We start from the raw sequence: 13,836 nt of genomic DNA, 5'->3' as shown, positions 1-13,836 counted from the left end.
AGACGCACTGCAGACTGAGTATGTATGAAACAGGCGTAAAGTTTGGGAGCATTTTAGCCTGCTACGGCGAATTAAAATATTACCTGCATGGTTTGTAAAGCAGTCCTTGCGCATCACGGCAGCACCTCTGTGATGCACGAACATTTAAAGAGAAAGCACGTCGGACAGTTGAATGAAACGGAGTTTGGCTGGCCTCGGTAAGATTTAAATAACATGGAAGCCAATACGTTTTGTTTTGGATATACATTTTTGTTTACTGTTTTATTGCTGCTGATGGTTTACAGGAAGAAAATGTTTACTTGATTTTAATTTATTTTTTCTTATAAAACAAATGTGCCTGTCCATTAAAAAAATTATAGAGTTTCTTAATTTATGCATTTATGTCTGTACTGACCGAGCACTGTGCCTAATTGGTTTTAGACAGGGCATTTTTATTTACTTTTAGTATGAATTGGCCTATCAGCAGCAAAATATGCATTTTTCATTGAAGTACCCCCTTCTTTCTTGTGTTTACTATAATTTTCCACATAATTAAAGCAATCTCATGCTAAATTTGAGAAAAATTGAATAATTATCCGATTAGTCGACTAATCGTTTCAATAGTCGGTGACTAGTCGACTATTAAAATAGTCGTTAGTTGCAGCCCTATTCTCTTTTGCTGCTTATTGCGTTTCAACATCTTAAAATTACTTTGTTTTAAACTGCAATGCTTAAAAATAAGTGCAAATGCAGTTTTCGTGACGTAGCACAGCAATGTCACATGAGCCTGTAATCTTGATAGAGATGATAGTTGAAAACTCTACCAGTTGACAAAATTTGAACCAGTTAATTGTGTCTACTTGCATATTGCTCACCCCCTAGGGGCTGGTGTACTTTTGTTTTGTTTTTTAATCTATTAAATGTCAATGACGGGCGCTATATTAACTGCATACTCTTCTTCCTATGGTTAGAGCTTTATAATTAAAAAAATGAGCAACACGACTTAGTCTCTCTTTAACATTGAAATTCCATGTAGTCCTATGATATGTACAATGTAAAACAATACTCTCTAAACCTATATAAAGGTCCAGTCATGAAAAGGAAAATTACAGTGTCATGAAAACGCAAAATACAGATTTTTAGTCATACCTCCCAGCACTACTATGTTGTTTTTTTTTTTTTTTTTTTAAAAAGCAGTGATACCAGTGTTTCTGCAGTATTGGTAGTACAAAGGGCTTTGTGATGGAAAATCCTATGTAATTGTAAGTTGGTGCAACAAATTGGATCCATGTCAAAATTTCAGATGTGTGTATTAGGCTTTGCAGTGCAGTACAATGCAGAATTTACAAAAAAAAAAAGTTTGGGATCAATAATATTTTTTGTTTTTTAAAGACTTTTCTGCTCATCAAGGCTTTGTTTATTTTATTAAAAATGTAGAAAAAACAATATTTTGAAATATTATTGGAATTTAAAAATAGTGGTTTTCTATTTTAATATACTTTAAAATAGAATTTATTCCTGTGATGCAAAAGCTGAATTTTCAGCAGCATTACTCTTCAGTCTTCAGTGTCAAATGACCGTTCAGAAATCATTCTAATATCCTAATTTATTATCAATGTTGGAAACATTTGTGCTGCTTAATTTTTTTTTTTTTTTTTAAACCTGTGTGTGAATACTTTTTTCGGGATTCTTTGAATAAAACATTAAAGAACAACATTTATTTAAAATAGAAATCTTTTGTAACAATATACATTACAGTTCAAAGTGTGGTTCCAAAAAGAACAGACATTTTTTTGGTATTGGCTACTGAAGTTTTGATCTCATGACAACCCCGCTCTCAGCCACTCCATCAGTTCTGTGTGCTTGTCACACACTGAGCACTAAGCAGCTCTCTTACAAAGCTTAGATTGTGCTCAGAGGCCACATGCTTGCTTCTCCATTTTTAGTCTGAATCCAACAACATTGTTATTTTACACTGTGTCCAATTTGAGAGCAAATGGCACAGAGTGATGCTACAAAACTAAATTGCTCCCGTCACACTCAACAAATCGGTGTCCACTGCAGGCATGTGACATCACTATAGCACTTATAATAGGAGCAGTGTAGTTTTACTGGCACCATGTCTCGTGCTTTTAGCGTAGATCGGATGCAAACAGTTCTTAGGCTTCAAGATTCTAGCAAAGGTTAAAGTTGAATTGATTGAAGCTCATTTGTCAAGAGTACATATAAATGTTCTCCTCATTGAAAGGATGGCGCAGTCCCCTCAGGCCCAGTCTTTGAAATTACATTATGGGTATTAGAAGCAGATGATGTAGTGCTGAGCTTTGTGACTCCATCAGGGGTCAGATCTTTCTCCAGTTACTTCCTGTTCACCGCTTCTCAGAGCTGGGATTGATTAAAGCCCATGCTGGCATGTTTACAAGCACCCATCATTGGCTTATCCTGTCCTGAGGAGGTGACACCTTTCTAGCTGTTTCCTCACAGGGTCAAGAGGGCAGGTTACAGCTCACGTGTCAGGACATGTTCGGCCCACTTGAAGCTGCAAACTCAAGCTCAACCACTCTTAGGGACTTCGTTTTGCTTGAATTTTTCTGTTTTCAAACCCTGATATACTCCCCTCTCTAAAGTTCAATGGTGGCCGCCCACTTTTTTTCCCATAGGGATTTTTAAAAAGTTTTCGATTAAGAGTTATAAGCCATGAACCAAAACAGGCAGCTATGAGGCAGGGTCAGAAATTAACAGGGGCCTGTGGCAAAAAAGGCACCAAAATGAATGAAAATGCACAAATTAAATATATTACGGCTGTCGCAATTAAGATGAAATATGAAAATAATTGAAAAGTGTCAATTTGCGGAGTTACATTTAGGGCTTCGCACATTGCATCTGGGTAGGGCTGCACGATGAATCGAACGACGTTGTGAGGCGCGTTTAGTCAATGAAGCCGGTACTTTGATTAGTAATAAATCTCCATCACATGCGTTCAGCTGGAGCGGCAATTAATACACAGAGACGTAAATCACTGACAAGCTACGCCAAATCGCGTTCAAAATCGCATTCGATTTTGAGCGCGATTTGGCGTAGCTTGTCAGTGATTTACGTCTCTGAACGCTCCAGCTGAAAGCAGCTGAACGCACGTGATGGAGATTTACTACTAATCAAAGTACCGGCTTCATTGACTAAACGCACCTCACAACATCGTTCGATTAATCGTGCAGCCCTACATCCGGGCTGTCGAAACAATTAATTGCATCCAAAATTATATATATATATATATATATATAATATAAATAATATATACATGTACAGTTGAAGTCAAAAGTTTACATACAACTTGCAGAATCTGCAAAATGTTAATTATTTAACCAAAATAAGAGGGATCATACAAAATGCATGTTGTAAGATAAGTCCTGAATAAGATATTTCATATAAAAGATGTTTACATATAGTCCACAAGAGAAAATAATAGTTGAATTAATAAAAATGACCCTGTTCAAAAGTTTACATACACTTGATTCTTAATACTGTGTTGTTACCTGAATGATCCACAGTGGTTTATTTATTTATTTATTTGTTTAGTGATAGTTGTTCATTATTTCCTTGTTTGTCCTGAACAGTTAAACTGCCTGCTGTTCTTCAGAAAAATCCTTCAGGTCCCACAAATAGTTAGGTTTGTCAGCATTTTTGTGTATTTGAACCTTCATCTTTTCACACTGAGGACAACTGAGGGACTCAAATGCAACTATTACAGAAGTCTCAAATGCTCACTGATGCTTCAGAAGAAAACACAATGCCTGATGGCTTCAAAAAACGCATATACCTTTGACAACAACCTCATAGCCCCCAGTAGAGCCTTCGTTAAAGTAATCACCTATTAAAAATTCCCCTATGGAGGAAATGAATGTGATTTTTACTTCCAAACCGACTGTTGCCCTCTATATCTTGTTGTCTGTCATCGTCTGTTTCTCCCAGCTATCTGTGTTCCCTGTGCGGTGGCCCTGCTGTGTCTTGTAACCCTCCTCTCAGGGCCACCTGTTCCTTCAAGGCCGTGCTCGCATTCCTTATTCCCCTGCACATGTGTGCCTGCGTCGTGCCGAGTGCAGCCCAGACAAAGACGCCTGGCAGAAACGCAAGCAAGGACGGGGCGTCTGGAGATTATACTGTCATCTCTCTGGAGCTCTGCCTGCGAGGGTAAAGCCCTCCTATCGCATTGACCACACGAAGAAGTCAACACGTTCTGACTCTTTTGTGTGGGTTGTTAGGGACATGGATCTGTGTCCCAGCGCTGCTCACAAGACGCCCGTGTGATTAACTCTGACATGTGCATTGCTGTGGAATGACGGCAAATCTGTTGAAAGCAATTTTGATTTGGCTAGTAACAGAAAGCAGATGCTTGTGCCGAAGTCTTATTTGAGGTTTCATCCGTTGTGAAAACGCATTCCTTGTTTGACATATTTTTATGCCTACTTTGGTGTCATGTTAATTAAAATGTGAAGAACAAGCGAACAACTGTGAGATTTTGCAGCTGCCGCCTCAAAATTATCCAAGCTTTTTATTGCTCATACTTGGGGTTATTGGTTAAAGTCATGGTATAACTTTAGTCTGCTGCATGCAAAAGATGATGTTTTGAAGAATAGTAAATATATAGAGAGGTTGATTACAGCAGAAAAATTTAATTAGTCTGCCATTTTGGTGTTTATTTTAAATGTACACAGCTGTTCAAAACTTTGGGGCAGTAGTTGTTAATCAGTTTTTATTTTTTTGTCTAAATGAGTCGGTGAAGACAGAAGTAAACAGAGACCCACTAGCATTCATGATTAGCCTGTAAGTTGTGACTTAATGTAATTTACAGATAAAGAAACAAATGTGAAAGCAAGTTACACTACCAGTCAAAAGTTTTTGAACACTAACCTTTTTTTTTGGTCTCTTCTGTTTACCAAGCCTGCATTTATTTGATCTAAAGTACAGAAAAAAACTGTAAAATTCAGAAATATATTTACTATTTAAAATAACTTATTTTTGAAGTTGATTACATTTTAAAATGTAATTTATTCCTGTGATTTCAAAGCTGACTTTTTAACATCAATACTCCAGTCACATGATCCTCCAGAAATCACTCTAATATTCTGATTTGCTGCTCAAAAAAGTAGAATTTCTTCAGTTTTCTTTGAATTACATAGTTCAGAAGAACAGCATTTATTTGAAATAGAAATCTTTTGTAACATTAATGTTTTTATCACTTTTGATCAATTTAAAGCATCACTGCTAAATAAAAATATTCCTTTTTTTTTAATAAATTAATTAAAAAATATATATACTGACTCCAAGCTTTTGAATGGTGTAGTGTATAATGTTACAAAAGCTTTTTATTTCAGATAAATGCTGATCTTTGGATATTTCTATTCAATAAATAATCCTGAAAAAGTACTCAACTGTTTTAAATATTGATAATAATAATAAATGTTTCTTAAACAGCAAATCAGCATATTAGAACTGTTTCTGACGGCTCGTGTGACACTGAAGACTGGAGTAATGATGTTGAAAATTTAGGCTTGATTACAGGAATAAATTACATTTTAAAATATATTGAAATAGAAAACAGTTGTTTTAAATAGTAGAAATATTTCAGAATTTTCTGTTTTTGCTGTACTTTGGAATAAATGCATGCTTGGTGAGCAGAAGAGACTTATTTAAAAAGCATAAATATTTTTGACTGGTAGTGCAAGTGCTGAAGAACTCATCTGCTACATGCTGTATGGATTTTGATTTATCCATAGAAATGCATTATTCACTACTGTAACGTGATGTGAACGGTGAATGTTTTCAATGCACAGCACGCAGATCAATTAGATGTTTTAGCTCTATTTAAAATAAATGCTGTTCCTTTAAATTTTCTATTTAACAATAATAATTAAATGGTAAATCCTTTCAACACTGATAATATTATGCAATGTTTCTTGACGTTAACAATGTGGAAATGCGTCATCACCATCCATTGTTTGCACAAATGTGATTGTAGCAATAAACCGTTGCAACTTGCAATGCCTATGATAAATCACGATTGCATTCCTTATGCAAAAAAAAAAAAAAAAACATGAGAGCTGGTAAATATTAACTCCTCTCTCTCTCTCTCTCTCCACAGGCTTGACTATGGGCTGTGTCAAGAGTAAAGAGGACAAGGGTCCTACACAGAAGTACCGACCAGACCCCACCAATCCCACCCCCGGGTCACACATGGGTCTCTACGGACCAGACCCCACTCAGATGGGCCAGTCACCTTCCATGAAGGGCCCCAGCAACAACTACAACAGCCGCACAACTGGGCTTACCCCTTTTGGTGGCTCCTCCTCTATCATCACACCCTTCGGTGGAGCCGCCTCCTCTTCCTTCTCCACTGTTGCTGTGAGCAACCCCTTCCCTGGTGCCGTCACAGGTGAGTGGATGAGTGATAAGAGTTCTGACTGTACCTCTGTGAAGTAGCTTTGTCTAAGGAAACGGGAATTCCTAAGAAACCATATCAGATGTCTGATACCAGATCAGGCCTCATGGATCTTGACATTTCTCCATTCCAGGTTTTGTGAGCCCTGGAGCTCTGTACAAAATATGTGAAGGTTAAAGGATTAGTTCACATCAAGAATTAAAATGTCTTGATAATTTACTCACCCACCATGGCATCCAAGATGTTTAGGTCTTTCTTTATTCACTTGAAAAGAAATAAAAAATTTTGAGGAAAACATTCCAGGATTTTTCTTCATATAGTGGACTTCAATGGGGATCAACAGTTTGAAGGTCCAAATTGCAGTTTTAATGCAGCTTCAAAGGGCTCTACACGATCCCAGATGAGGAATAAGGGTCTTATCTAGCGAAACAATTGGTCATTTTCCAAAAACAATTGCAATTTAAATACTTTTTAACCACAAATGCTTATCTTGTGACATGACGCATTACATAATCACATTGGAAACGTCACACATGGTTAGCTCCTCATCTGTGTACTTTGGTTCAAAAAGGTAGGTTACGGCGAGAAACTCATTTTCTCCTCCAACTAATTCCAATATTTATCCCTCAAAGCATTATTTTTATTCATGTTAAATTAAATATGGCATCTATAGCTCCCAAGCTGAAACGGCTCAGGGTCATCATGAGGATAAAGGTTGTGTTTGGTGTTTCGTTTGCGTATGCAAGCACTTTTACGGAAAGATAGAGTTCATGGAAGCCAGATGTTATGTAAATGAGAGCACTAAAACAGTATATCCAGTATGTTTCATCAAATCAAAATTACAAACTGCAGTTGTAGTAGGCCTAAATAAATGCGAAGGGAACTGATGTGATTTATTCCTCTTTGTTTGCTGGTAATTTCTCTGTTGTGCTTCAGGCAGTGCTGTGAAGAGATCTCTTGATACCAAGTCTGTCTCTCTCTAACTCCAAGAGGCGGTATAAATGCGATATGTGTCTACAGCTGAAAAGCCAAATAATTAGATCTTTGTGTGTACTCTGAACGACACAGTTTTTATTCAGTCGGGTTATAAATAGTGTAATTATCGCATCATGTCTTGTCACAGGGCAAGTGCTGTTGACGAATCTGCTTTTTCAGGCAACATTTGATCTGATAGCCTGTGCTTCAATGCTATATCCAGTGTGGTCTGATGGAAATTGTCTCTGGGGAAAATCTGGAGCGTTTTTAAGATCGCGTCAATGTCAGTGAGCAGGCAGAAGACCGTACTCGGTGTACCCAGCACACCTACATAAAATCTATTCTTTCTGGCATCTTTGAAGCCATATTCACATAATGCTGTTGTAATCCATCAATGTCAAATGTCAATACTAAAATAAAATGCAACCAGTACGGGTAATATCAAATATTCTGAGCGCAGTACCTCAAAACTTGCAGTTAAAGGGATAGTTCACTCAGAAATGAAAATTTCCCCATGATTTACTCACCCTCAAGCCATCCTGGGTGTGTATGACTTTCTTTTTTCAGACAAATACAATCAGTTATATTAAAACATGTTCTGGCTTTTCCAAGCTTTGTAATGGCAGTGAATGGGGTTTAAGGTACTTGTGAGACTAGCATATTCTCACCAGAGCTTACACTATGTCTACGTCCTATGTCATCCGCTGGAATGCCACTCTCTCGTGAACATGAGTATGACAGCGGAAACTAGAGTTTACTGTTCATAAAGTTTTCTTAGAAAAATGCATCACTTTGCTTCAGAATGCTATTATTTACCCCCTGTAGCCATGTGAAGTAGTGTTGGGCGATATGCTCAATTTTCATATCGTCCTATCGTCAGCCTGTGAGATCGCCGATACGATACTATCGTGCTAATTTATTTAATAATATGTAAATGTGTCAATATGTAATAAAGTCCTTAATCGTTTTGTAAGGGTAGTGCATGTGACTTGTGACACAGTTGTGCGTGTACAGAGCGCTGACGGTAGTTCTGTCGGAGAGGTTAAAGTTTACTTTCGGTTTCATTCTCTGCTAACTTCAGGGAGCGGTAAATGTGCGTGCGTGAATGTAAATGAATGTATCTTTCTGTACCTGTCATATTGCGATAATGCTACCGTTATACGCCTGATCTTTGTCATCAGTTCATGTTGTAGTTCAGTTCATATAGAATGTGGAGAAGCGATGTGCGTGTAATTCACGTGCATATGTTTAGCGCCATTTTATCGCATCGTAATTCTAGTTAACGCATACAGATGTTACTGAGGTGAATGTTTACTATATACAGACTGATTCTGATATATTGTATTTATTTCAGCCTAAACCACATTTTACTACCTCTGTTATCCTAATGACTGTCTACACTTAATCTATGTACACTGTATGATGAATAAATCTCTTACCCATTTTCACTGCACACATCTGCGGTGCTATCTACTCTATGCGTGTGTTTATACCGCGGCAAGTTTCTGAAGCATCCTAGAACCGACTCTCCGCGCTGCATCGCTAAAGTTAGGTGCCTTTTTGACGGATAATGATTATAATCGTCTTACTATCGTCAAAGGCATCAGCAACAGGCGATATCTCTATATATACTATCGTCGATACACGATACTATCGTCTGTCGGCACAACCCTAATGTGAAGTACTTTTTATGATGGATTTATGTACTTTTGTTGGACTTCGTCCATCCAACTTTATTTACACTCTATTCACTGCCATTATAAAGCTTAGAAGAGCATGGCAAAGATGGTTTATACACCTAGGATGGCTTGAGGGTGAATAAATCATAGGGTAACTTTTATTTTTCTGTAAACTCCCATTAACTAGTGTGTGAGTGTTATATAAAGTGTCAAAGAATGTCAAAATAATGTGAAATATCATTGAAATATCAGATTTCAGAATGTAGTATTTTTTTTGTTTTGTTGGAGGCTGTAGTCTTTTATTTATATATACATATACATGCACATACATATAGATAGATACAGTTGATGTCAAAAGTTTACATACACCTTGCAGAATCTGCAAAATGTCAATTATTTTACAAAATAAGAGGATCATACAAAATGCATGTTACTTTATTTAGTACTGACCTGAGTAAGTTATTTCACCTAAAAATGTTCAAAAAGTTTACAAACGCTTTATTCTTAATACTGTGTTGTTGTCTGAATGACAGCTGTTTTTTTTTTTGTTTTTTTAGTGATAGAGTCTCTTGTTTGTCCTGAACAGTTAAACTACCTGCTGTTCTTCAGAAAAATCCTTCAGGTTCTACAAATTCTGTGTGTGTGTGTGTGTGTGTGTGTGTGTGTGTGTGTGTGTGTGTGTGTGTGTGTGTGTGTGTGTGTGTGTGTGTGTGTGTGTGTGTGTGTGTGTGTGTGTGTGTGTGTGTGTGTGTGTGTGTGTGTGTGTGTGTGTGTGTGTGTGTGTGTTTTAGCATTTTTGTGTATTTGAACCCTTTCCAACAATGACTGTATGATTTTGAAATCCATCTTTTTACACTGAGGACAACTGAGGGACTCATATGCAACTATTACAGAAGGTTCAAACACTCACTGCTTTAGAAGGAAACACAATGCACTAAGAGCCAGGGGGTGTAAACTTTTGAACAGAATGAGGATGTGTAAGTTTTTCTTATTTCGCCTAAATATCATATTTTTCCATGTATTACTGCCCTTCAGAAGATACTTACAACATGTTTCCCAGAAGACAAAATAAGTTACATTTAACCTGATCTTTAAATTCAAAAGTTTTCACCCCAGGCTCTTAATGCATTGTGTTTCCTTCTGAAGCATCAGTGAGTGATTGAACCTTCTGTAATAGTTGCAGATGAGTCCCTCAGTTGCCCTCAGTGTGAAAAAAAAAAAAAAAATGCATCTCAAAATTATACAGTCATTGTATGACTCACAAAAATGCAAAAAAAAAGAGAGAGAGAATTTGTGGGACCTGAAAGATCTTTCTAAAGAACAGCAGGCAGTTGTTCAGGACAAACAAGGAAATCATGAACAACTATCACTAAACAAAAAAACAGAACAAACAGCTGTGGATCATGTAAACTTTTGAACGGGTCATTTTTATAAATTGAACTATTATTTTACCCTGTGGGCTATATGTAAACCTCTTTTATGTGAAATGTCTTATTCAGGTCAGTACTAAATAAAAAATAGCATGCATTTTGTTTGATCCCTCTTAATTTGCTAAAATAATTACCATTTTCCAGATGCAAGGTGTATGTAAACTTTTGACTTCAACTGTAAATGTAGAAAATTTTATTGGTAGTGCTATCAACTTTTTACAGTTTTGCTTTTGTAACAACCCTAATTACTCATCGTCAGCACTTTGCCAACAGGTTCAAACCTGATCCAATTGAAAAGCCAAACAGAAGAAACAACAGCACCCGTGCACACGTCATACCCGTTAGGCTTCTTGACTTGGCAGATCAGTGTGTGCCTGTCTGTGTGTGGCATAACGGATGTAATCAGCGGGTCGGCCCTCTGTTCTTCACTAATGGATAATCTGGTCTCGGGGGCCTGCTTAGGTTTAATCCAACCCGTTCCTTTTGTCCTCCCTCCCACTCAAAACCATCTCAGCTCTGCCTACTTTGTGTCAAACTGGGCCATCCATAAACCATGCTGGTGAAATCCCATTGTTGATGTAGTGAAGACAAAGAGCGAGCCGGCTAATGATAACTGACTAGAGAGACGACCGAGCCGGGAACAAAAATCAATGCACACATCATTCAGCATGTCTATAACTGCTTAACCAAACTCTATTATGTGGCTGAAATAGCATCTGATGCTGCAGTTTCGAATGAAAAATTAAGTTACTTGGGAGCATCTAACTAGCTATTAGCGTTAGCTGTTATGGTATTGCTTGTCTGAGCCTGTGATTTGCGTCTTTCTTTACACAACCCCAATTGATTTTTCTTGCAGGCGGTGTAACTTTCTTCGTGGCCTTATATGATTATGAAGCCAGGACATCAGATGACCTCTCCTTCAAGAAAGGCGATAGATTTCAGATCATCAACAACACGTGAGTTCCTCAGCTTTTTTTCTCCACCCTGGGGCGACATATTTTTAGTATGTATATGTATGTTTAAAATAATCCAGCTACAAGAATTAAATTTGGCAGGATTTATTTATTTCCTTTTTTTAATCCATCATTGTATTCCAAGTTCATCGAGGGCGAAATCTGTCTGGGTTAATGCGTTTCCATAATGGGCCATCTGTTCATCCACCAGCCAGGTTTAGCTTTCAGTAAACGCTCAAATTTTTTCCCTATCTAATGATCCTGACATTTTAATCATACACCTCAAATTCCTTCACTTCCCTGCATTTTTACTTTGTTGATAACACGGCCTGCAGACGCTTGTTGCTAAATTGTTTTCGGTTTGTGGTGAAGGACGCGAAGCTGATAACTCGGTTGTGTCTTGTGCTTTGGCCCACAGAGAGGGAGACTGGTGGGAGGCTCGCTCCATCAACACGGGGCAGAAGGGCTACATTCCCAGCAATTACGTGGCCCCTGCAGACTCCATCCAAGCGGAAGAGTAAGTAACTCCTCTCCTCCTGTGCTTATCCAATCATCTCATCCCTTCACGCCGTAATTAAGAGAGCGTGATGGCTGGTCACACGTACGCCCAGAGCGCTGGTGCTGACAAACACACCAACAAACGCGTGACTGCGGGACAAAAGACTCTCTCTTTTTCAGATACAAACTTTGTCTGTCTCTCTTTCAGTATTACACCCTTTACACACAATTACTCTTGCTCTATTCATCTTTTTATTACTCCTTTTATTCTTTGCTATATTTTTTAACCAGGGTTCATTTTTGTTTCAAGTCAGTTTTTGACTTGTCTTTTAAATGTAGACAATATTTCATCATATTTATTAATAAAATATTTTTAAATGTATATTCTCACATTTAGGTTCAATTCATTTCTGTGAATCAAACCATTCAAATTTTCTGTTTCAGTAAATCAGAACTGGATTTGTTTGTCTTCGCTTGGCTTTTTTCATATTTAATGTAGCGAAGAAATGTTTATTGGTTCATAGAAATTCAAATTAGTGAACATGATTAAATGCCATTCTTCCCTGTGTTCATTTAGTAGTGTGGAAATATGCCTTAGTGATTTTTACTACTTTAGGAAAAATAACAAGATAACTCATTTGAAATCTGAAATCCTTCATATACACTTCCGGATGCACATTTGTTCAAAAGTCAGTAACTAACATTTAATTTAAGAATAACACAAAAATGTTAAGCAAAACAACTGTTAACATTGATGATAATACAACATATTTATGGAGCATCAAATCGGCATATTCAAATGATTTCTGAAGGATCATGTGACATTGAAGACTGGAGTAGTGACTGCTGAAAATTCAGCTTTGTATCACAGGAATAAATTACATTTTAAAATACATTAAAATAGAAAACATGGTAACACTTTAGTATAAGGACCAATTCTCACTATTAACTAGCTACTTATTAGCATGCCTATTATTAACATATTTGCTGTTTATTAGTACTTATATCCCTAATCCTTCCAAATACCTAAACTTAACTACTACCTTACCAGCTAGTAATAAGTGGAAAACTAGAGTTTTTGAGTTTGAGGCAAAAGTCGTTTTTGTTTTTGTGGTTTAAAGCAAGAATTGGGCCTTAAAATAAAAAAAAATCTAATATTACTGATAATAGTATCTCATAATATTTCACAATATTATTGTTTGTACCATTTTTTTCTTTTTTATCAAATTAATGTAGTGTAAGAGACTTAAACATTGTATTAACCCCAGACTTTTAAATGGTAGTTTGTACTGAAATAATCCAAGGTTGTTGTTTTTTTTTAGTCTATTTTAATTTATTTTATTTGTTTTACCCAATTATCTGGGCACTAAACTATGGAAGCCCATTTCTGACACTAAATAAAAAAATAAAAAAAAAAGGTAATTGCGACTTTTTATCTTTCAATTCGGTCTTTTATTCTCACAATTTTACATCGCAATTGAGTTTAAGTTGAAGTTTAAGTTATATAAACATGCAATTCTGACTTTTTTCTCAGAATTGTGAGATCTAAACACGCAATTGTAAGTAATAGTCAGATTTGCGAGAAAATGTGTAAAATACATTGTACGGGTCAAAATGATCTATTTTTCTTTATGCCAAAAATAATAAGGATATTAAGTAAATATCATGTTCCATGAGGATATTTTGTACATTTCTTACCGTAAATATATCAAAACTTAATTTTTTGTTAGTTATATGCATTGCTAAGAATTTAATTTCTTAATATTTCGATTTTTTTTTTTAAACCCTCAGATTCCAGGTTTTCAAAATGTTGTATCTCGGCCAAATATTGTCCTATCCTAACAAACCATACATCAATGGAAAGCTTATTTATTCAGCCTTATGAC

At 36.5% G+C, this 13,836-nt stretch overlaps 1 protein-coding gene across 1 annotated transcript in view; it reads left to right on the top strand.

Annotated features, from left to right (window-relative positions):
- yes1 (YES proto-oncogene 1, Src family tyrosine kinase) overlaps nucleotides 1–13,836 on the top strand; it is a 41,536-nt gene that overhangs the window by 13,416 nt on the left and 14,284 nt on the right. Inside the window, exons 2-4 of the mRNA XM_073848088.1 lie at nucleotides 6,119–6,409; nucleotides 11,356–11,455; nucleotides 11,871–11,969. Of these exons, the coding sequence (XP_073704189.1) occupies nucleotides 6,127–6,409; nucleotides 11,356–11,455; nucleotides 11,871–11,969 (482 nt within the window). The 5' untranslated portion in view covers nucleotides 6,119–6,126. The remainder of the gene's footprint in view (nucleotides 1–6,118; nucleotides 6,410–11,355; nucleotides 11,456–11,870; nucleotides 11,970–13,836) is intronic.

The sequence above is a fragment of the Garra rufa genome, chromosome 10 (genome assembly GCF_049309525.1).
Source record: "Garra rufa chromosome 10, GarRuf1.0, whole genome shotgun sequence".
Classification (NCBI taxonomy): Eukaryota; Metazoa; Chordata; class Actinopteri; order Cypriniformes; family Cyprinidae; genus Garra; species Garra rufa.
Note: the sequence above shows the minus strand (reverse complement) of the source record. Positions and strands in the feature narration are given on the sequence as shown.